Below are 25654 nucleotides of genomic sequence, written 5' to 3' on the forward strand. Positions count from 1 at the left end.
TGCGTCAGATAGAAACATATATTTAATTAAGAAAAGTTATATTTTTTGTAATTCGTAACTAATACTGCTACGTACGGAGCTGACCATATCTTCCAACCACTGAAACTTAATTGGTCCATAATTGTGTACTTTAATCAAAAAGTTTTAACAGGTCGCCGTGGTGTAATGGATATGGTGTCCACCTAGCGACCGGGAGGTCACGGGTTCGATCCCAACCGTGGGAGCGTTCTTTAGATCTCCCCCAAAGACACCAAGTACTGGTTCTAGGTCCAGGAAACGGACTCGAGAGCGTTTATATAAGCCTAAGGCTTTCGATGCAATCGAGCTAAAATAAATAGGTTTAAACTAATCAAAAAGTTACTACTTAACCGTTTGCATTCATAAACTGATGAAAACCCAATAAATAAGAAAACATAAAAAAACATGTTACTGTTTGTTTTACCTTTTAAATATTTACAGCTTTAAATTATGCAAAGTCACAATCATCAACTGCAAGTCTATAAATAGGACTGTGAGATGAGAATCAGTAGCATTCTTGCTTTATCCAAAATGGCTTCATCTTTAGCTAATTGCAATATAAGGCAAGTTATTGGCGTTTGTCAGCTCACTTGCACTGCAGATAAGACTGAAAATTTCCAAAAGGCAAAGACTTTGATTGCGAGATGTGTCCAACAAGGTGCAAAGGTAACATGTTGATTCTTTCTATCTATCTATGTTTCAATACTGCCGGAACCCCCTTGCAGGTACTATTGGCAGGTGCGCGTGTCAGTGCAAGAATAAAAGGTTTAAAAGCATTGAAAGGGAGACTTCAAAGCATGAAAGTGAGGTGAAGATAAAAGTGTGATAGTGTTAAACAAGAAGAAACATATTTATAGGTTAAAAGTTGTTTAAAAACACTGTTTTGTGCATTCAGGGACGACTGGGGAGTAGAGTGGGGCTAAGGCAACGCTTGAACCCCTCTAGGTCTGCCTGCTGTACAACTGAGGCCGGTAGGCCGTTCCAAAGAACTATGGTATAAGGAAAGAAGGAATATTTAAAGTAGTTGGCTGATGTATGGACTTGTCTGAATGAGAGTGGGTGCATATGACGCGTCATCCTCATAGGCCTCTCAAGATATGATGGCGGCGAAATGGCTACCAAGCCATACACAATTTTGTAAAAAAGGGTCAGTCGGGAGAGGTCACGTCGGTCCTTCAAAGTCTGCCAACCAAGTTCATTCTGCATACCGGTAACACTGCTGTAGAATGAGAAGTCGTTTTTCACCCAGCGGACTGCTCTACGTTGTACTTTTCTATTTTGTCACTATTTTGTTTGGTATGTGGACTCCAGACAGATGACGCATATTCTAACTGGGGTCTAACTAAGGTCTTATAGGCTACTTCTCTGATGTTTTCATTTTTAGTCTGTATATTCCTGCGGATGAAACCAAGAGATTTATTAGCATTCGTTGTAATGTTGGTAATATGTTTGTTCCAAGAAAGATCATCTGAAATGGAAACACCTAAATATTTAGCACTGTCTACGACTTCAAGGATTTGTCCATGTAGCCTGTAATTGAAGATGAAGTTACGTTTTTTCTTAGAAATAACAAGGACTACACATTTGCTAGGGTTAAACTCCATGTCCCACAGGTTTTCCCAATGTACTAATTTGTCTAAATCATTTTGAAGAGATTTTTGACATTCAATGAAATGACTCAGTAAGAATGTAGTTTTGATTATCAGTAACAGGATTGTTTGAGTAATCAGCCAAACACACTGATTTGTTTCCAACTTTTTTTTGTGGTAATTTGCACTAACCTGTTGCCATGGCATAATGGGTATGGTGTCTGCCTAGCCAGGAGGAGGTCACATGCTCAATCTCCCCCAAAGATGCCAAGTACTGGTTCTACCAAGGACTCCTTGTATAGTCAAGGTGGGTTGATGCTCCAGGAAGAAGAAGGTGTCATGGTGTAATCATGGCACGAAGAAATGCAGAAAAAGTTAATAGTATGTTTGCATTACTCAAATCAAATGATCCCCGTAATAATTCTCATGTTTAGTGTTTGTGAATATTAACTAATTAAAATTAAAATACTATCTTAGTCATTGGAAACAACAAAACAAACCTTGCTCTTGTAATGTATATGTATGTCGGGCAAGTAACATTTTTTGAATACTTAACTGGCCAGGAGATTGCTTTTTCTGGTTCTCAAATATTTATCCAATGCACAAGATCCAATAAACGCTTAAAAAATTGTCAAATTAAGTTTGCAGAATGCGCTTGAATTGTGGAAAGCACTGTTCTAAATCTAATAGATTATTAATATAAGGGATGCAACAGGTTACAAAAACATGAACTGGTTAACCCTTTTCTGTAACCAGTTAACTGAACAACTTACAAGTAAAAATGTTAAAGTAAACTGTTGAAATGTCATACTGCTTGTACACGTTATTTAAGATCGCTTGCGTGTATTACATAAGGAGCCATATCAGTTTCTTAATAAAAATACATGAATTTTTATACCCCCACAAACGAAGTTTAGGGGGGTATATAGGAGTGAACTTGTCGGTCGGTCTGTCGGTCTGTCTGTCGGTCCGTATTAAGTGTCTGCTCTCTAATTCAAGTAGTTTTCATCCGATCTTCACCAAACTTTGTCAGAAATTGTATCTACATGATGTCTAGGCCAAGTTCGAACATGGGCCTTGCCGGGTCAAAAACTAGGTCACGGGGTCACTTAGTGCTTTCTAAACTTCAGCATGTTGTCCGTTCACTAATTCAAGTAGTTTTCATCCGATCTTCACCAAACTTGGTCAGAAGTTGTATCTACATGATGTCTAGGCCAAGTTCGAACATGGGCCTTGCCGGGTCAAAAACAAGGTCACGGTCGGGGTCACTTAGTGCGTTTTAAACATTCAGCATGATGTTCGCTCTCTAATTCAAATAGTTTTCATCCGATCTTCACCAAACTTGGTCAGAAGTTGTATCTAGATGATGTCTAGGTCAAGTTTGAATGTGGGTCATTCCGGGTCAAAAACTAGGTCAAGGGGTATCTTAGTGCGTTTTAAACCTCACCATGTTGTCCGCTCTCTAATTCAAGTAGTTTTCATCCAATCCTCACCAAACTTGGTCACAAGTTTTATCTAAATGATCTCTAGGACAAGTTTGAACATGGGCCATTCCGGGCCTAAAACTAGGTCATGGGGTCACTTAGTGCGTTTTTTAACATTCAGCATGGTGTCCGCTCTCTAATTCAAATAGTTTACATCCGATCTTCACCAAACTCGGTCAGAAGTTGTATGGAGATGATCTTAAGGCCAAGTTAGAACATGGGTCAAAAACTAGGTCAAGGGGTCACTAAGTGCGTTTTAAAAAAAATTGAGCATGGTGTCTGCTGTTTTTTATGAAGACGACATGCAAAATATTATGTGTCAATGCGGCATGTGGGGTTAATAGTCACCTCTGTGACAAAGCTCTAGTTAATATTTGTTCTTATAAATGTGTCTATGTATGTTATTTACCAACATTTGTCAATCAAGTCATCCTTACAGTAAAAGGTCCTGGCTAATTATTATCAAAATGATGTTTTTTTTCTAATGAAAAAAAGGCAAGGCAAGTAGATTGAACTACAGGGTGATGTATGGCCTTCTAGATCTACTAGCCCAGGCTGGTTAAGAAATTTATTGTTGCCTACGTTTGCACATGCTTTTGCAGTTCTCATATGAGACAGTTTAACTCCGTAGTTTTACTCAGCTAAAGCCAAAGTCTCACTATTGCTGGTAGAGACCCGGTCCATCCCGGTTTGCTAACGCCGGTTGACAAGCGAGAGCTGGGATGATTCGTAGAATTTTTTAAGGCGGTCACACGATGTCGCCCTGGTTGAAGCCAGTCAGCAGCCTGGCAGAGTCCCGGTCACCCCCAGACTGGCTACGGTTTATCCCAGCAGAGCCCTGGTTGTCGCCGGTAATGCCCAAGTTGAGCCCCGGTGAAATCGGCAGTGTCCCGGCAGAGCCCCGGTATACCGTAACTCCGCCAGCACCCACCGGAGCTATACCGGCATCAGACCCCTGCAGAGCTACGGCAATGCCCACATTTAACCCCGGTCATCGCCGGTAATGTCCCGGGAAAGCCCCGGTAAATGCCAGTGGCGTCCTGGCAGAGCGCCGGTTTACTTATGTATCGAAGCTATACCGGGACTCTGCCGGCATTCACTGGGGCGTTGCCGTAGCTCTGCTGGGTCTGTATGGGCCTCGGTGGAGCTATGGTGCTGTCCTGGTTGTTCCCGGTGCCATCCTGGTTGTTCCCCGTGCTGTCCCGGTTGTTCCCTGTGCCACGCCGGTTGTTGCCATTCCTTCCCAGTGACTCCTGGTTCATCCTGGAGGTATTAAACATTTTAATATTTTCCAGGTGGAGCCCCGGTTGTCCCCGGTTTATCTCGATGGAGCTCTGGTCAATCCCGGCAGAGCCTCGATTCATACCGGTTGATACAGGATCACGCACCGGGGCTCCGCCGGCATCATAGTGAGACTGAGCCTTAAGCTTGATATGAGATTGATTGTATATTTGTCAAGAAGATTTTCATAACACAAATATAATCGCTTTTTATACAGCCTTTCAAAAATATGGTGTATAATGCAATACGCTAGATAGGAATTAAAAAGGGAAGGGCACTCAAGGGCGCTTAGTGCATTTTGAAAGGATCTAAAATGTATATGCTTTGTTTGTAACCACAGAGTAGTGTTTTTTTCTCTCCAAAAGCTAGCTTATTAGTCCCCTACAGGTTTCACCGGAGGGGACTTATGATTTGCGCTCTGTCTGTCAGTCTGTTAGTCTGTCCGTCACACTTTTCTGGATCCTGCGATAACTTTAAAAGCTCTTAATATTTTATCATGAAACTTGAAATATGGATAGATGGAAACATGGACATTATGCACGTCATTTCATTTTGTTCCTACGTCAAAAATTATGGTTGCTATGGCAACAAATAGACTAGAAATACTGCTGAAAATGGTGGTTTTCTGGATCCTGCGATAACTTTAAAAGTTCTTATTATTTTTTCATGAAACTTGAAACATGGGTAGATGGCAATATGGACATTATGCACGTCATTTCATTTTGTTCCTACGTCAACAATTCTTGTTGCTATGGCAACAAATATTAAAAAAATATATTCTGACAATGGTGGAATTCTGACAATGGTGGAGCCGGTAGGGGACTTTTATTGCTTGGCAATAGTCTTGTTCCTTAGGAAGTCTATTGAATGGACAAAACCTACTAAAATACTTTACTTATTTTTAATGATCTCTCCTCATGTTTGATGTAGCATGCTTAGCATAAACATTTCTACAAATACCACATGTTAAGATAACAATGTTTATGAATGAAATTTGATTACCCAAATGGTAAACTTTGCATTGAAAAACTGCATCCTCTAGTTTTCGGGGCTAGAATTAAATATTTAAGACTTCCCATTTCACAGACAGTATAGAGCATATTTTAAAGTCATGGTCATGATGATCAAGTTTCTCATCACAATTCAAGCATGTTTTATGATAGAATTTCATGTCAACACACAGGCTGGTAGTTTTTATGTCCCCCACTATAGTAGTGGGGGACATATTGTTTTTGCCCTGTCTGTTGGTCTGTTGGTCTGTCTGTTTGCGCCAACTTTAACATTTTGCAATAACTTTTACTATATTGAAGATAGCAACTTCAAATTTGGCATGCATGTGTATCTCATGAAGCTGCATACTTAGAGTGGTGAAAGGTCAAGGTCATCCTTCAAGGTCAGAGGTCAAATATATATGGCTAAAATCGCTCATTTTATGAATACTTTTGCAATATTGAAGATAGCAACTGGATATTTGGCATGCATGTGTATCTCATGGAGCTGCACATTTTGAATGGTGAAAGGTCAAGGTCATCCTTCAAGGTCAGAGGTCAAATATATGTGGCCCAAATCGCTTATTTTATAAATACTTTTGCAATATTGAAGATAGCAACTTGATATTTGGCATGCATGTGCATCTCATGGAGCTGCACATTTTGAGTGGTGAAAGGTCAAGGTCAAGGTCATCCTTCAAGGTCAGAGGTCAAATATATGTGGCCCAAATTGTTTATTTTATGAATACTATTGCAATATTGAATATAGCAACTTGATATTTGGCATGCATGTGTATCTCATGAAGCTGCACATTTTGAGTGGAGAAAGGTCAAGGTCAAGGTCATCCTTCACAAGGTCAAGGTCATCCTTCAAAGTCAAACGTCATATAGGGGGACATTGTGTTTCACAAACGCATCTTGTTAATGCCTGTGGTAATATTGCATGTGATTATATCCGTTTAACTTTAAATAGCTCAGATAACAAAAGTTTTGATTATTTTACTCATTTTGAAGCTGCTTTTTCTTACTGTAAAATTTAAATTGTCCGCTCTCTATATCCAACAGTTTGTAGCTGATCATCATGGTTGTAATGTTTTTGGGCATATCATTGAACTCTGCCATGTTGGAAAATCAGTCGATTAGCATGAATCACTTCTTTCTATGGACATTTACAAAAATGGCAATGTTAACCTTTCCTGCTCAGAAAGTTTTAATTGTATCATCATCAAACTTCTTGACAATCTTTGGTGGCATTAAATCTCGCCTAAGTAGGAAAACCAGCCATATCGTCTGAAGCACCCCTGCATTATGGTCCTTAAATGTTCGAAATTTGCCAAATTAATGTTTTCTTTTCTCTAACTCAAATAGTTTAAATCTTATGATTATTACGGTAATCTTGATCAATGTTGCATTGGTTTGAATGCTTATATTTTTGATAAGTTTGCACTCTTGTTTTTATGTCCCCCACCCACTATAAAGGGGGACATATTGTTTTTGCCCTGTCTGTTGGTCTGTACGTTGGTCTGTTGGTCTGTTTGCTCCAACTTTAACATTTGCAATAACTTTTCAATATTCAAGATAGCAACTAATTGGCATGCATGTGTATCTCATGGAGCTGCACATTTTGAGTGGTGAAAGGTCAAGGTCATCCTTCAAGGTCAGAGGTCAAATATATGTGGCCAAAATCGCTCATTTTACGAATACTTTTGCAATATTGAAGATAGCAACTTTATATTTGGCATGCATGCGTATCTCATGGAGTCGCTCATTTTGAGTGGTGAAAAGTCAAGGTCAAGGTCATCCTTCAAGGTCAGAGGTCAAATATATGTGGCCAAAATCGCTTATTTTATGAATACTTTGGCAATATTGAAGATTCCAACTTGATATTCCGCATGCTTGTGTATCTCATGGAGCAGCACATTTTGAGTGGTGAAAGGTCAAGGTCATCCTTCAAGGTCAGTGGTCAAGTATATGTGGCCAAAATCGCTCATTTTATGAATACTTTGGCAATATTGAAGATACCAACTTGACATTTGGCATGCATGTGTATCTCATGGAGCTGCACATTTTGAGTGGTGAAAGGTCAAGGTCATCCTTCAAGGTCAAAGGTCAAAAAAAAAAAAATCAAAGCGGCGCAGAAGGCGACATAGTGTTTCTGACAAACACATTTTTTTTTAAAGATCATCTAATAAATGACCATTACACCCTCACACTATACCCTCCCCCCACCCCCAAAAAATAATTTTTATGCCCCCGGTAGGATGGCATATAGCAGTTGAACTGTCCGTCAGTATGTCAGTATGTCAGTCAGTCTGTCCGCCCGTCCAAAAAAAAACTTTAACATTGGCCATAACTTTTTCACTATTGAAGATAGCAACTTGATATTTGGCATGCATGTGTATCTCATGGAGCTGCAAATTTTGAGTGGTGAAAGGTCAAGGTCATCCTTCAAGGTCAAATGTCAAATTTATGGCGTCTGTCCATCCGAAAACTTTAACATTGGCCATTACTTTTTCAATATTGAAGATAGCAACTTGATATTTGGCATGCATGTGTATCTCATGGAGCTGAACATTTAGAGTGGTGAAAGGTGAAGGTCAAGGTCATCCTTCAAAGTCAAATGTCAAATATATGGCGTCTGTCTGTCTGAAAACTTTAACATTGGCCATAAATTTTTCATTATTGAAGATAACAACTTGATATTTGGCATGCATGTGTATCTCATGGAGCTGCACATTTTGAGTGGTGAAAGGTCAATGTCATCCTTCAAGGTCAATGGTCAAATATATAGCTTCAAAGCGGCGCAAAAGGGGACATAGTGTTTCTGACAAACACATATCTTGTTTCAGATGGTATTTCTGCCAGAAGCATGCGATTATTTAGCAGACAATCAACAGCATACAATGGAAATGGCCGAGGCAATGGAAGGAGAAACTGTAAATCAGTACAGGCAACTTGCAAAAGACCTCTCAGTATGGATTTCTATTGGAAGCTTTCACCAAAAGGTTTGAAATTGTCCAGACTCTAAGTTTATAACTATTTTTTGTTCAACCAATCAATAATTCAACTGGTATAAATATTTATGCACTCTGTTTTTGTAGGGGTTAAGACATTAAGCTAGAATGAAAATATGTTAGGTGGGCCCAGTGACCTCTTTGTCACTTTGTGAAAATTGTCAGATGGTAAACTTGTAAGTGACTTAATTGTGCTGTTTGCACATAAGTATCTATATTCATCATTTATGAAGCTCATATTCCATGAGGTGTGTTCCTTATTAAAATAACTTGATATAAATACCAACAAATATGACATGTTACTGTGTAAAACTGTCAATGGCTAATCAAAACATTTTGGATGTGTCTGTATTTACAAGAACATTAACAATAACAAATGAAATAGATAAAAAAAGAACGCGCCATATTTTAAAAGTTTGGGGCATGAAAATTGAAGGGGGGGGGGGCACATATTTGAAAAGACTAGGGCATACAAATGGAATGGGGACCCCACTGTCATTTGCCATAGCTAAAGCTCTATCATGAGTACAAACAAAACAATTGCTGCTTTTTTAATATATCCATGTGTGACCCAAATTCGACGATGTAACGGTTACATGAAGCAATATTTAGCAAGTAATGAAAGAAATAATGAAATGTTTAATAGCACAAAATAATAATTTTAAACTCGGCTGTATTGCTTTGAAATGATTCCAAGACAATAATCATCCATTTGATCAATACAAATAGAACATCGTCAAATTTAGGTGTCGTCGAATTTGGGTTGCGGTAGGATATTTCTTATTTGACTGTCTTAGACTGTCTTAGATGTCCATTTTTAGCTCAACTATACATCAAGGAATGCTACTCACCCAAATGTTGGCATTGGTGTAATGCTCGGGTTAAGGTTAATGTGCAACATCAACATATCACTTTTTCTTCAGATTTTCAAATGAAACTTCACACTTTTGTTCCGGATCATTGTGTGAGGTTACTGACCAAGTTTTATTACTTCAACTCTGACCTGCAATTTTGCAAATTTTTCACCTTTTAGTACTTCAAATTGCTTTAATTTGAAATTCAACATTTTTGTTTCTTTTTTTCTGCTACATTTATTCAATTAAAACTTAACACATGTTGCAGGTCGTTATGGACACAGACCAAGTTCCATAAGTCAGATGTGCAATTTAGCAGAATTATCCCCCTTTTTGTGCATATAAAATTCAGGTTTAAAGCTGCTTTAAAAATTATGTTAAAGTTTGCGTACATCGGACCAAGTTCCATTACTCTTACCAGCAATTGAGCAGAATATAGTCCCTTTGTGTAATTTAATTGAAATTTTAGTAAGTCAAAGTGGTCATTATCTATGGTCATTGGCTAAGGGTCACAAACCTTATCAGCAATTAAGCAGAATAATAAGCCTGTTGTATATATCTAGGGTAAGCACAATAAATTACAGTAAAAACACTCTAAACGTCCACTCCATTATTACCACCAACTAGCTACGACGACCACTATTTTTCAGTCTCGAATTTTCCTTTGTATATTTCAATGGTAGATAAACTCAATAATGCGCCCAATCTGCTAACGGCTATAACAAACAGTTTCATAATATTCAATCAACAAAATTACGCTAAATTAACACCCGCCAAACGGCCAGTAATTTTCACACATGATTTGATTGGGGGTTGTTGTTCGATAAGATGTGTGTACAAAGCCATTCTAACCCAATTAACAACAACAGTATTTGCACCAACTGTGAGGTGTTAGATTTTTAGCCCTTGATTTATTGCTATTTAACCCTTTATTCTTGATTGATAATTAGCTTATATGATCCAGTCATTGATTGGTCATTGTTTGGTACAAAATTTAAAGTTTAAATAAGGCGAAAAATTAAATAGTTTGGATTATTGTGTAATATGGTTCTGTTCGTGATGGATATAAAAACCGACCTGTATGCAATATCGTTTAACAAAATGGATAAGCAACAATGGAAGGAGTTGTGTTTAAAAAGATAAGATTGATTTAATCAATGTGAGTATTGGAAAATTTCAATGGCAGTGGGCTAATTGATTCGTTATTGGAAAGACACAAGTACGTTTGTTTTCAAATTTATCCCTCCCTCTTAAACATTATTTGCTCGTCTCCATTCTGTCATTTGATAATTGGACATTTATCTGCTTTATTAGATTTTAATGCAGCTGATCACCTATTGACAACGTTGTGACAAAAAAAATTATTCATAAATAAAAGTAGTTCCCGTTTTATTTAACCCTTTACCACTTAGATACATATTTTGACGCATTTGTAGTCCCTTGGAAAGTTCAATTTAATTAAAGAATTTTCTTACTAGATTAAAGTTTTAAATCTTTTATTTCCCATCCTTAGATACCGATGAACTGCAAACAGCATAAAACCTGAACAGACTGTGAGTTACTTGCAGGCTGTTCTGGTTTTAGGCTGTTTGCACATAGCCATTTTCACGTTGCTTTTGAGTGGGATAGGGTTAATAATTTTCAACGCATTTATTGTTGTGTCAGCTGGACATTTACCAGGGTTAGTCATTGAAAAATTTTGCATACAAATTGCTTGTTTTGAGAAATTCTCCTGTTTAAGATATGTTATATTGCATGCAAAAAGTTCATTGCATATTTACCATTTGTATTATCTGTTTATCCAAATTCATGAAAACCCAGCATTAAGACCAACTCACTATTAAGATAATTTTTCAGTCCCACAGGTGGTCTTAATAGTGAGGTTTCAGTGTACGATATTTTGAATTTGAAGCCTGCTGATTCATCGAGCAAGAAGCTGTACAACACCCACGTGATCCTCAATGACCAGGGGGAGATTCAGGCCACGTACAGCAAGGCTCACATGTTCAATCTGGACATTCCTGGCAAGATACGGCTGTGTGAGAGCGACTACACCATACCCGGCGATAGAATCACACCACCCGTCGATACGCCCATTGGGAAAGTCGGCATGGGCATTGTATGCTGTTTTGTTTCCATATTTGTTTTCAAGTTTTCTTTTACGTTTCATAAAAGTTCATTCAATTAACTTTACCCAGAACGTCATTGAAATTTCTTTATCCATTGAGTCTTCCTTTGTTTTTATGCATTTTGCTGCCTTAAAATGTGCAATGGGTTATGAGTTAGAATAAAATCATATTATGCTTAGGAACACTTATTTAATTATTTTGCGTGGTGTATATTGTTAAGGCACTGATAATCTAATCTCCGGAAACCCGCAGTATATATTTCATTGTCAATGCATCACAAAGGGACATTAGAGATCTGGTTCAAAATTTTGCTTTCATAAATATTGATATGCTAACTGACAACCAATAAAATTGGGCCTGCTCTGTGAAAAAGAGGTTTAATGCATGTGCGTAAAGTGTCGTCCCAGATACGCCTGTGCAGTCTTCAGCTTTTATGATATTATTCGTTTCAAGAAAGTCTCTTCTTAGCAAAAATCAAGTTAAGGCAGAAAGTGTCGTCCCAGATTAGCCTGTGCAGTCCGCTCAGGCTAATCTGGGACGACATTTTACGCACATGCATTAAACCCCCTTTTCACGGAGCATGGCTCAATTATACATCTCTTTTAAATATACACAATCTGAACCTTCAGCTGCAACAGGCTTGGAAACAAATTATTATTCAAGGTAGTCCTTTATGTACGTATTAAGGAACGGATTGCCAAACAACAGGGCATAAAAGAAATGAAGTGGACAAGACATACACGTACACAACAAACACAAAAAGGAACAAAACCGGGGTTACCACCTTTGAACAGTTTGCAAAGCATTTGGGCTTAAAAATTGTTTGTGAGAGCTTTAAACCTCACACTTGTATATACTGCATCTCGTCTCTATTAAAAAGCTTTAGAGAGATAACATCATATTATAGTTTAACATTCAAATCATGGTCATGAAATTCAGGAAGAAGCCACAATAAGGGTGTAAAAATACAAAGCTTGGTTGTGTGTTGGTATCTTAAGCTGCAAAAATTGTAAAAGTGTAATTGTTAAAAAAATTCTCTTCGCCACTTACAATTACAATTTTAGGATAAAGCACAAAACATAGTACATTGATAAAGATTGTTGTCAATGGAGTATGTATAGTTAGTCATCATGTCATACCTTTACTCTCATCTTGATAATGTTTTGTGTTTGTTTGTTTTAAAATGTGTTTTTTACACTATTCAAATTAATTAACTAAAGGACTTACTTACATTTATGAATAAAAACATGCATCACGAAAACAAAAGTTAAATTTTAGTTTTTTCTTATAATTACCATGGTAACCATGGTAACATATTTATAAGAAATGGTTCTTTTTTTAAGTCTGTGGATAGGTTTCAATAAACTAATAACTTTTCTTCTTTTTATCTTTTAACAATGCAGCACTGGCAATAACACAGTTGAAATAAATTCACCATTAAATTCAGGGTTAAGATGCATTTCTCCATTATTTGATAGTAACATCCTCATTTTATTCTTTCAGTGCTATGATATGAGGTTTCCGGAGATGGCTGTTGGCCTGCGTAACCTAGGGGCGGAGGTCCTCACCTATCCATCAGCATTTACTGTACCAACAGGAATGGCTCATTGGCATGTATGTGTGTTCACAATTTAGAGGACAAAGACTTGAGGTTGTCAGTTCTGAATTCATAAAAAATTATCAGTGTTTACTCTGAAACAGTGACAGACATTGTTTTCAGAAATGGTATTTGACAGATAATTTTTATTTTTTCAGATACTTACCTTATTTTTTGTGTGTGAGTCTACCTACATGGCTTACAGGTCAGGGCAACTTAGAGTTTCTAGAAGTCCGTAGTCCGTAGATTTTCGATAAAGTTACAGGCCTTTGACTTAACAATTATCTCTAATTGTGCAGCTTCAAAGTGCAGTAGAAAGCATTGTGTTTCATACAACAAAGCTTTTTATGTCCCCATAATAAAAAAAAAACAATAAAAATATTGTTTTTGCCCTGTCTGTTGGTCTGTTGGTTGGTCTGTTGGTTGGTTTGCGCCAACTTTAACATTTTGCAATAACTTTTGCTATATTGAAGATAGCAACTTCATATTTGGCATGCATGTGTATCTCATGAAGCTGCACATTTTGAGTGGTGAAAGGTCAAGGTCATCCTTCAAGGTCAGAGGTCAAATATATGTGGCCAAAATCGCTCATTTTATGAATACTTATGCAATATTGAAGATAGCAACTTGATATTTGGCATGCATGTGTATCTCATGGAGCTGCACATTTTGAGTGGTGAAAGGTCAAGGTCATCCTTCAAGGTCAGAGGTCAAATATATGTGGCCCAAATCGCTTATTTTATGAAAAATTTTGCAATATTGAAGATAGCAACTTTATATTTGGCATGCATGTGTATCTCATGGAGCTGCACATTTTGAGTGGTGAAAGGTCAAGGTCAAGGTCATCCTTCAAGGTCAGAGGTCAAATATATGTGGCCCAAATCGTTTATTTTATGAATACTTTTGCAATATTGAAGATAGCAACTTGATATTTGGCATGCATGTGTATCTCATGGAGCTGCACATTTTGAGTGGTGAAAGGTCAAGGTCAAGGTCATCCTTCAAGGTCAAATATATGGGTCAAAATTGCTCATATAATGTCACTTCTGCAATATTGAAGCTAGCAATTTTATATTTGAAATGCGTGTGTATCTCAAGGAGCTGCACATTTTGAGTGGTGAAGGGTCAAGGTCATCCTTCAAGGTCAAACGTCATATAGGGGGACATTGTGTTTCACAAACACATCTTGTTTTTCTTTACAAAAAAGAGTAAAAGCTTCTTATGCACTACATTCCATCTCTGTACTTTTGTTAAGACAATTCATTAAACTGACAATAACATTAAACAGCTGCATGGCAAAAATGTTTAGACAACCTCCAGTTTACTTCATGTGTTTCAGAACTGACATCTGTTGCTGTGTTCCTTTTTCATGCTTTTATTCTGTTAACCCTTTCAGTGCGGGAACCGAATTTTGAAGGCCTTTGCAAACAGTTTGGATCCAGATGAGACGCCACAGAACGTGGCGTCTCATCAGGATCCAAACTGTTTGCTATTTGGATAGTATTTTTTGAAAAAAAAAAAAAAAAAAAATTTTTTTAGAAATTCAGCAGACGACATTTTAGCAGATTACAAATTTCCCAGCATGCAAAGGGTTAACTGACTACCTACACGTCTTATTGTTTTCTGATAAATACCCTTCAAATTAATACCATGAGAACTTAGCATGGAAGATTCTCTTAGAAATTATTTGTGGTTTGATCATCAATCATTCCAAATGGATGCCAAAGTTTGCAGCTTTTATGAAAAAACGTCTGAGCATTTTGATGATTGAAATAAATTTACAGTTGTCTGTTTACTTCTGATTATTTATGGAAACAATCAAATGTTAGTGTTCATTAATGCTCAGTTTGTTATTCCCAGCCATAGGCATAGGGATATTGTTTTGGCGTTGTCCGTCCGTCTTTCCGTCCGTCTTTCCCTCCGTCCGTCCGGCACTTTAGTGTCCGGAGCCATATCTAAGAATTGCTTGTGCATTTCATTGAAACTTGGCATGAGTATATATATATGGATACGAGGATGATGCACGCCAAATGGCATTGTACACCATCTGTTAATGACAGAGTTTTGGCCCTTTGTATCTGTTATCCCAAGCCATAGGCGGAGGGATATTGTTTTGGCGATGTCCGTACGTCTTTCCGTCCGTCTTTCTGTCCGTCTTTCCATCCATCCGTCCGGCACTTTTGTAATAATAGGTCAAAGTAACCATCATAACCAAATTCCAAGGCTATTTGACAGGTTCTGTTACGTAACCGGGCAGTTGAGACTCAGTGTTATGTGGTTGCTGCAGCCCAGTCTGGGAAACATAACGAGAAGCGATCTTCATATGGCCACAGCTTGGTGAGATATGCTTATTTTGTAGATTTTCATGTGTTATAATTTTGTGTTCATAAGGGCTTATTCCAACTTCACTTTGTCATTAATTGTGCAATTGTAAAATTTAACCTGGGACCTCCTGATCGCTATTGTACACATTTATGATGATTTATGCATCCTTCATGTTATGCTTTCCAGTGGTTTACTGAAAGATATGAGTGAATTAAAACTGATAATTCTTTGTTTCAAACAATGAAAATTAACAGTGAAAATTACTGTGAACCCATTATTATTCGTCAGGCATTAATTTTTGTCTATTTCGTCAGTGGACCAGTGTCAAATTTTAGATCCTAAAGCAATAATTATGTCCAATGTGTAAACAAAATTAAGACTGAATTACCATAGGCATCAGATTGAAATCCAATGTAATCCACGCATACATACTTTGTGTGTTTAGTAGTCAAGATAAATCAGGTTTTAAAACAACGGGGCGCACATTACACAGTCTGACACGTGGCATTGCTGTAAAACTGCGATGCAGTTAAGCTGTATCGAATGCGTTGACTTCATTTAGGTAGACTAGTAATGATGATCGCTTATTGTTAAGAACTTTATTACCCATTGTATGTATTGTGTTTTCAAGGGTGTTGACTAATTGGCATTTGGCTTCGTTGTTTCAAACACTTGTAAACGGTTATTTGGTCCCGCTAATTTGCTAATCATTACAATGAATTGTCAATGACAGACAATAATAAGGGCCCATTACTATCACCTGATAACAAAAGACATTGGCATGTGACAAACGGGACTCTCAAGTGTCTTCCCTTTTTCCTAACACGATTTGTCGCAACTGCGAAACTGCTATTTATGTAATTTTAATAAATCAGATATTGACTGACACTTTTCTTTCAAAATCAGAAATTGGCGAATATAAGTGCTGACGAAGAGTCATATTTTTTAAATGACAAAATTTTGTGCTGATAAAAATAAATGGTTTCACAGTATCAATAATTTTCACTGTTATACTGTGAAATGATGTCGTTTTCATTAATTTACAAAGTCTGTTTTTTTTCATCAAAATACAAAAATAAACATTTATAAGCATAAAATAATAAGAAAATTTGTTGGACTTGGTGGAATATCAAATTTAATTCACTCGTGGTCATAGAAAAAATATGTTTTCACTTGTGGCTGCGTCTATGATTACTTTTGAATTAAAATAGATTTTCCGCCTCATCCAACCAATATCCTTTGTATTAATTTGCTAGTTCTTATGTCGGTCAGTAGATTGTAGACCCCTGGGGCGCAGTAGTGGCCGAGTGTTCTGAGGGCGAGGGTACTTGTGTGGCTGAAATCAACCTGGAGTACCTCCACCAGATACGCAGACAGATGCCAATTCAGGATCACAGGCGACTGGACTTGTATGGCCAGATAAGCCTTCACAGCAAAGGTACCTGTTATGTTCTGCTTTCTTACATTATTGTACAAGTGCACTTTAACCTTTTACCACTTAGATACGTATTTTGATGTGTTAATAGTCACTTAGAAAGTTAAATTTAATTAAAGACCTTTCTTACTAGATTCAAGTTTTAAAGGCTTCATTTCCAACCCTAAGATACTGATGAGCAGCAAACAGAATTAAACCTAAACAGACTGCGAGTTACTCGCAGGCTGTTCTGGTTTTATGCTGGTTGCACAAGCCATTTTCACTTTGCCTCTGAGTGTAAAAAGGTTAAGTCATGAACTTGTCCCTCGCTTTTCTGCATAAAGACATGAATGTTTATAGAGGCATTGTTTATAGTATTTATAATTGTAAACTTTTAATTTGGTGCATGCCGCAATATTCTTTACAGAGTAATTTACCTTTACACAAAGCGAATTTTGGATACATACATCATTGTACATGTGTTCTCTGTAATGCGCTATTGTTTCTCAGTTTTCTGAATAATAACTTGAAACTTAATGGATATTTTGTTTATACTTTGTAAGTGCAAGACATTATTCTCATGTATGTCACAATATTCTTTGCTGACAAATGTGCCCTTGACCTTAGGCAAACTTTTGATACTTACATTATTATACATGTATACTTTGTGCCCTTAACTTCTCTTACTACATGAATCAACATGACTCTTTATGCATATATTTTTTTGTTTATACTATTTAGAAGTGCAAGATGTCTTTTTAACGAATATCACAAATCAGGATATTCTTTACATGCCCTTGAACTTAGGCAAGTTTTGGATACTTAACATCATAGTTATTGTTTACTTAGTGATGCAAATGATCTGTCATTTTTAACCATATCAACATGAAACTTTATACATACCTCGGTATGTGATTTACTCTATGTGGAAATCCTAGACATTAATTTCCCTGTATATTACAGTTTTCTTTGCAGCATTATGTGCCCATGAACTTTGGCAAATTGTGTATACTTGCATAATTGCACATGAGTACTTTATGTTGTTAGCAGCCTCTGTTAATAAAAATACAAATTTTATAGGAGTATTTTTTTGCTATGTTGAAGTGCAATAGATTATTTTTGTGTATGCCAATCTATTTATTTCAGAGGTTTGTTCTCTGGGACAAAGGTCATTGATTTAATAAGCTTTTGGTGTCTGTGTGTGATCAATGTTGAAGAAGTGAAAATAAAATTTTGAGATAAATTTTACTAATACTCCAGTTTTGCACTCCCTTTAAACGAGCCATTGTGGGGGCATTTGTCAGCTTCCATGACCGTTCTTCATGTAGATTATTTGGTACCTTATATTGGCAACTAACTTATAAATGATTGTTTGTTTTTAAAACGATGCCTTATAGTTTTAATTATTCATAGACATTTTAATGGTAATGGTCTTTTCAGATAACAATATTGACGGTATCAAGGAGTATGAATTTGGGCAGCACAAGATTGGGTGCAAACAAGTGTTCTTCAAGACTGCCCTGTCGTATGCATTTGTTAACATCAAACCTGTGGTTCCAGGCCATATCCTTTCAAAACAATGCAGTCACAGGGTTGTTTCATTTTATTCACATGCTGACATATTATATTAGACCTTTGTTAGAAACTTCAAAGTTCATGTTGCCATTAATTTTGCCCCACTAAGTGTCACTGTATAAAGAAATGAGTGTTGTATAACCTCTTCATAGACTAAAAAGTTTATTTTACCATAGAACATGAATGCCTTTCTTAATGCCGCTGTTTACAGAAATGAGTGCTGTATAACAGAAATTATGTGACTAGAACTCAGTGATGTTTGGTCTTGATAAGATGAGAATTTGTTTCACTTTATTTCTAAATTGTATCATGCAATATTATATTCCCAACCCATACAGCTCCTATTACTGTATCCAGACAAATGAACATCTTCTGTCACTAAATCCTTGTGAGAAGTTTGCACAAACCTTTGTGACCTTAAACTTCAAAAGATTGGCCTAGTGTTTGCTTGCAACACATCATCTTAATATCACAGTCTTAATATCACAGTCCAATTTATTTGAAAATTCAAACACGAAGAAAATAATGAGCAAGACAGAAAATTCAAACGCAAACATCCACATTTTCTCAGTGTAAATACTAAAAACATGTATTATGTCCTATATTATACCTACTAGTGAACAACTCCCACTATTTACAACCCTATTAGTGAAGCTTTGAGAGCATTGGGTTCCATTCAAGACCATAACTGGCAATTAAACATAGGCAAATAAGTGTTATAAATTGGGTTGGGACCACATTATAACCTATTACTTTAAGTTCAAATTAACTAGTTTGAACTAAAAAGGATTATTTACTTGAATACAAAAGAAATAATATCTGCACCAGAAAAGTACTATAATTTTTTTTGAATTAACACAAGGTAAGCTTTTTCTTTAACATCTGTTACATGTGCTGGTTGCCTCTTTGCGCAATGTTCAGAGATTCAGTGACCTTGACCCTGCTGAGGTTGCTGACCTCTTCAACAGCGTCAAGGTCGTTTCCAAGGCAGTTGAAGGTCACTTCCAGGGTACATCACTCACCATCAGTATTCAAGACGGTCCAGAGGCAGGCCAGACTGTTCAGGTTAGGGATCTTGTAGCAAATATTATAAGGGACGTGTTTCAGGTACTGGAACACTGAATACTGCTTTAGACCTTAGTTTATCCTTTACCACTTAGGTACACATTTTAACATGATTGCACTCCCTTAGTAGTTGAAAATCAAATTGAATTATTAAAGACTTTTCTTACTGGATTAAAATTGTATAGGCTTCATTTCCAATCCTTAGATAGTGATAAGCAGTAAACATAATAAAACCTGAACATACTGAGAGTTACAGCATAAAACCTGAACATACTGAGAGTTACAGCATAAAACCTGAACATACTGAGAGTTACAGCATAAAACCTGAACAGACTGAGAGTTACAGCATAAAACCTGAACAGACTGAGAGTTACATACATGCTGTTCCAGTTTTATGCAGGTTGCATATAGCAATTTTCAATTTGCGTTTGAGCGGGAAAGGATAAAAGCTGCATCCTTTTAATGATTCAATAATCCACTCACTTGACCTGTTTTTATAGATACATTTGAGTAATTGAACTGGTAAATATTTAGGGTAGAAATGCTTTTTCATGAACAAGTTGCCCAAATGATGTCGTTGGTGTTTTTGCAAATCTTGATGATATTTGATTTCATTCATCAATCGCAAAATTACATAATTGGTTCACGAAAACCTCAATGATATATCATTTAACAACAACAACAGAGATTCATTTGTGGATAGATAGATGTCCGTTGTTGCACTTAATAGTGTTGAAATGACAGCCTATATATTAATTGTGATTTGTAATTATAAGAATGGAGAAAGTATCATTCTGGTTTTTGTCCGGAAAACTTCAGGTAATTTGTGCACAACAATTTTGTTGCCATGTATGGAAAATTTGCTTAATTTTCCAGACAGTTAATGCATCCATAAAATCCTATTATAAAATTCTTAAATGAAAATAATTGAAGGTTACACATTTGACAAATCATGGCCAATTATTGTGCACAAGGAAGACTACAGAATTTCTGTTACTGATAAACTTGCGCTTGTAAACCATCCAAATTTAATTTACAGAAATGCAATTATCTGTGTTGTATGGATTACTGTACCATTTTATGCAGATTTAGTTAAATGTCATGGTATAGATATAGCATCAATTGGAATAGTCATATGAAAACTTAATACCTCTCTTCATAGACTCGTGGCGTAGAATCATGTAGACCTTTAAATGCTATGTTCAGCACACACCTGTACATATTCTATTTTTAGCATAACATGTACATATTATATTTGGTATACATACATGTACATATTCTGTTTTTAGCACATACATGTACAAATTCTATTTGTAGCACATACATGTACTTATTCTTTTTTTAGTACATGTACATATTCTATTTGTAGCTCATACATGTACATATTCTATTTTTAGCACGTACATGTACATATACTGCCAAGACGTTCTGGAGATTTTCAGCAGAACGACCAGATCTATGAGGAGGTAGGTTAGCCTTTGACATTCCTATATCTCTCATTCAATTGAAACATATTCTACAAGGAATATTTTGCAGCTACCTGTACACACTCGTCTGTTAATGATATTATGATCCCATTATTGGCTTATTTTGGGTTAATTTACGTGAAGTTAATTACTAGTATCTCCCGCCATAGATGGAGGGATATTGTTTTGGCGTTGTCCGTCCGTCCTTCCGGAGCCATATCTTGGAAGTGCTTAGGCGGATTTCATTGAAACTTGTTATGAGTATATCTATATGGATAAGAGGATGATGCACGCCAAATAGCATTGTACATTATCTGGTAATAGCGGAGTTATGGCCCTTTGTATCTTTAAAAAATACTTTTTTGAGTGTCAAATATAACACTTTTGTGTCCGGAAGCATATTGGCAGGGATATCAATTCAACGAATTTGCTTGTTTATTATTGTATCTCAGATTAGTTAGGCAGCAAATGTGTTTAAATGAAATATGGTCATTTTCAACCATGTTATGATTTTTACACCTGTCTGTGACATATTGCTACAATATTGTGTCAATTTTAAAGTTTTATATAAAAAAAAGGTTCTTAAAGTTGAAATTTGTTTTTAAGTATGTTACAATGTTTACACTTTGCGAGAGGTAAATAATGGGATCCTTGTACCTGATGCTTTGCCATATTTAGATTGTGAAAGACATAAATACCAAATGAATAATACCAAATGTAATGCGCCTTATTTTACTCTCGCGAAGTTTGTGTGCGGGGGAATATTGAAATCACCTTTTCAGTTAGGTCTGCCATGTTGCACTCGAGTACTTTGTCACAAACTTTACTCTCAGTTGTCTTCCAAAGATCATGAAACTTATAGATATGTTTTTTATACAATGTCAAAGTGCAAGAGTTATTTTATTTTTCTGTGTATTACGCAATATTCTAAGCTGTGTTATCTGAACGTTGGCAAATTTTTGATGCTCACATAATTGTATTTATGTACTTTTGTGCTGTGGAGTTCTTTCAGTTTTCTGTGTATCAACATGCAACTTGAAAGATACTGTTTTATTCTTTGTATAGTTATGTGCCATTAAAATTAGACACATTTTGAATACATACATCATTTTACATGTCCGTTTTGTGTCCTCAACTCATTTGTTAGTTTTTTATGCCCCCAGATCGAAAGATTGGGGGTATATTGTTTTTGCCCTGTCTGTCTGTCATTCATTGTGTGTGTCCCAAAACTTTAACCTAGGTTAAAGTTTTGCAATAACTGTTGCATTATTGAAGATAGCAACTTGATATTTGGCATGCATGTGTATCTCGTGGAGCTGCACATTTTGAGTGGTGAAAGGTCAAGGTCATCCTTCAAGGTCAAATATATGGCTTCAAAGCGGCGCAATAGGGTGCATTGTCTTTCTGACAAACACGTCTCTTGTTTATTATCAACATGACAATTAATAGATATGTTGTTTATACTATGTGGAAGTGCAAGACCATAATTTTTTATATGTTGTGATATTCTTTACAGAGTTATGTTCCCTTTGACCGAGTATCAAAATGAAACTTTCAAGATTTAATATTTATTTATCGTATGAGTTCAAGACATTATTTTCATTGGTGTTGCAAGAGTATTGGCAGAGTTATGTGCCCTAAACTTAAGCAAATCTTTTTGCACGTCACAATATTCTTTACACAGATTTGTACCGTTTAACTTCGGAAAATTGTGGACACTTCATTTTACATGTGCACTGGTCTCTCAGTTTTCTTTGCATCAAAACGAAACTTTATGTAAGTTTATAAAATGGTTCAGTGCAAAACATTATTTGTGTATGTCACACTATTTGTTGCCGAGATATGTGCCCTTGAACTTAAGCAATTGATTAAAAATTGAAAATTGTTCTCCTGGTGCGTGAAAATATGTAGGAGTCTCCAAAACAAATTTGAGATTAATTTTACTCCTACACTGAAACTCCGTTATAACACTGAATCAAATATAACGCCATTGGGTTTTGGCTCCCGTTTTTCTCCAACCTTCCATTTTAGTGTAGAGCGTTGATGTTCAAACGTAGCAATTTACAACTGCTTGAAATGTGCACTTTGTCATGTTTAATTACATTCTAGTAAAGTCAGTGAGAGATGTCAATGTTACATACGAATTGTTGTATGTCTGCAGCTGCAAAGGCATGACAAGGACCTCAGTGGTGAGAGGCAGGCAGGCAGACTGAGGCCGGTAGAGGTGATGAATGAGGAGGCCGCCAGTCTACGGCGATACTTCATGTGACTTATGATGAACTAAAACTAATGGATTACGGCTGCCAGTCAAATGGATGGGGGCTTCCAGTCTATAGGCATAGTTCATGAGATGAATTAAAACTAATAGAGGAGGCTGCCAGTCTATACGTCATGTGATCTTTGATGAATAAGTTGAGGAGGCTGCCAGTCTACAGGCATACTTCACGTGACTTATGATAAACTGAAACTAATTGATTAGGGCTATAGGCATAATTCATGTGATGAACTAAAACTGATGGGAGGCCGTAAGTCAATGTGCATAATTCCTTGATATTTTATCATTCATAAAACCAAAGATGAAAAAAGATGCAGCCAGTCTATGGTCATACTTTCTGTGACACTGATGAAAAAGGAGACTGGTAAGCGGCCAAGAGTGTTCGACTGGCCAATATATAGACATTCTTCCAATGAAGAGACGTTGCTGTGATAAGCCCTGTGGATCCTTTACTGGTGATAATAATTGTTAAATATGGAAACACCAACTGAAACCCATTTTAGCATTAAAAATTGTGCTTATATTAATTAAATATTGAAATTTCAGATCATAATGAGTTGAAACATAGTTTTTGAAAAAAAATGTTTGGCTTAATTCATTGTTATCACAGAGGTCGATCAACAGGTGATTTTATAACCTAAATATTTCAATGTTTGAATCGTTTGCAAATGTTATTGTTATTCAGAGAAATAAACTGATTATTACAAGTGTTTGCGTTCTTATAGGTTCAGGATTTATAAAATGAATTTATTGCAATGGAGTGTTCCAGTTGAACAAAGGTTTTTATTTGGTATGTACAGTTTCAGAATTGTGCCTTAAAATGAAAAAGAATATCTGTTCAATATTTTGTTAAATTATATTTCCGTCGCCCATTTCACTTGATATGTTTTGGGGAAATTAAAAGTAAAATGAATGACGGAAATATTAATTCTTAAGAGCAAACATGCATTCTGTTTAACTAGGTAGTTATATTGTGAAACCACTACATGAACTTAGAAATGGTAAGTACTACTTAAAGGACACAATTTTAATATAACCCGTTTGAGGAAGTTTTACTCTGCAAAATAAATCGAAAACTTGCTTTGCATTTTGTTAGTTCCCACTGGATAATTGGGGTACCAGATACAACAACAATATTTATGATTTAAAACTGTACAAAATGTTTAATTTAACATAGCTATGACAACAAATATCTACTAGTACGGTTAAACGTTATGTCATGGAATTCAACGAGGGGAAATCAAGGTTACAACACTGTACATACTTGCAACAATGACAATTTAATTGCTATGGTAACGGCAAATGCATATCAAGTCCTATGCTCACAGGTAGTTCACAGGGAACAATTGTATACCATAGCAACAAGGGGCAAGTGTGTTTGTTCTATAGTTGTACATATGAAACAATGTGAATTAAATTAAAAAAAACTGTAGTATATCATAAATTAGTGTCGCCAGAAATTCTCAACAATATTTGTTAAGTGGACTGTTTGCTTTATTTGAAAATCCAAAAATTATGCATCTATTCTTTGGTTAGTTTTTTGTACAATATTGTTGTTTCATTATTACTAAGCTTTGTAGAAAATATTATTGTATTCATTTGTTGAAAACAGCAAAGGACTTAACATGTAAGGGATGGTAAATTACTGACATAAAGGGCAACTCATAAATAAATAACAGAAACAAAAAAATACAAAAAGAAATCACCCTGCATAAAAATGGACAAATTTGATAAATTGTAACACACACATGTATGTCACGCAATAAACAGCAAATGGTAAAAAGCTAAGATTGGAGTCTTCAAACAGATGTCAGGCAACAATCCATACATATGATAAATAAACCGTAAAAATAGTAAACATGTACACATTTTAAACATAAGAGTCAAACTAACAAACTAAGCATACAGGTTCACGTTTTCAATGCAATTGCTTCTGTTTTCAGTTATTTCAAATGCATGTACCGGTAGTGACTTATGCAAATGTACATCAACAAAAAAACAGGTTTCAATTATAAATCCTTGGATTTGCACATGGCAGATGCCAAGGACAATAATTCATTCAAACTGTAACCTGTATTAATTGAGTCTTGTTATGAGAAAACTGGGCATAATACATGTGCATTAAGTGTTGTCCCAGATTAGCCTGTGCAGTCCGCACAGGCTAATCAGGGATGACACTTTTGGCCTAAATTAGATTTTTGCTAAAAAGAGACCTCATTTAAACAAAAAATGTTATAAAAGCGGAAAGTGTTGTCCCTGATTAGCCTGTGTGGACTGCACAGGCTAATCTGGGACGACACTTTACGCACATGCATTATGCCCAGTTTTCTCAGAACGCGACTCATAAAGTACATACCACAATTAAATGTATAAATGTAAATTTGTTTTGTACTTGTATTCTGGGTGTTTTGGTTGACAACAACTTCTTTTGATACATTAACTGAAAGCAAACTTGCCTATAAAAAAGTACACGTCATTGAATGTTGTTTATAACATTGCAGGAATCGATCCCATCATGGAGTCAATTTAATTTGCAAATGTTAAATTTCTTATCTTAACTCATTAACAAGATGTTAAAC

At 36.1% G+C, this 25654-nt stretch overlaps 1 protein-coding gene and 2 long non-coding RNA genes across 3 annotated transcripts in view; all 3 read left to right on the forward strand.

The window, feature by feature from the left end:
* LOC127881714 (uncharacterized) overlaps positions 1–25654 on the forward strand; it is a 515289-nt gene that overhangs the window by 346572 nt on the left and 143063 nt on the right. The gene's annotated exons all lie outside the window — the stretch shown is intronic.
* LOC127881722 (uncharacterized) overlaps positions 1–25654 on the forward strand; it is a 264293-nt gene that overhangs the window by 237063 nt on the left and 1576 nt on the right. The gene's annotated exons all lie outside the window — the stretch shown is intronic.
* On the forward strand, positions 347–23278 carry LOC127881647 (deaminated glutathione amidase-like). Its single transcript, XM_052429732.1, has 10 exons — positions 347–684; positions 8211–8366; positions 11142–11348; positions 12862–12972; positions 15191–15292; positions 16556–16718; positions 18135–18256; positions 19158–19334; positions 20732–20800; positions 22962–23278. Exons 1-10 carry the CDS (start codon positions 517–519, stop codon positions 23067–23069), a joined length of 1383 nt encoding a protein of 460 aa, XP_052285692.1. The 5' UTR covers positions 347–516; the 3' UTR covers positions 23070–23278.

Source organism: Dreissena polymorpha, chromosome 5, assembly GCF_020536995.1.
Source record: "Dreissena polymorpha isolate Duluth1 chromosome 5, UMN_Dpol_1.0, whole genome shotgun sequence".
Taxonomy (NCBI): domain Eukaryota; kingdom Metazoa; phylum Mollusca; class Bivalvia; order Myida; family Dreissenidae; genus Dreissena; species Dreissena polymorpha.

Coding starts and splice junctions, on each gene's coding strand:
- LOC127881647 (XM_052429732.1), top strand. CDS start 517: ATGAGAATCAGTAGCATTCTTGCTTTATCCAAAATGGCTTCATCTTTA. Junction 12,973..15,190: donor CAGGAATGGCTCATTGGCAT/GTATGTGTGTTC, acceptor GCTATTTGACAG/GTTCTGTTACGTAACCGGGC. Junction 18,257..19,157: donor TCAAACCTGTGGTTCCAGGC/CATATCCTTTCA, acceptor TAACATCTGTTA/CATGTGCTGGTTGCCTCTTT.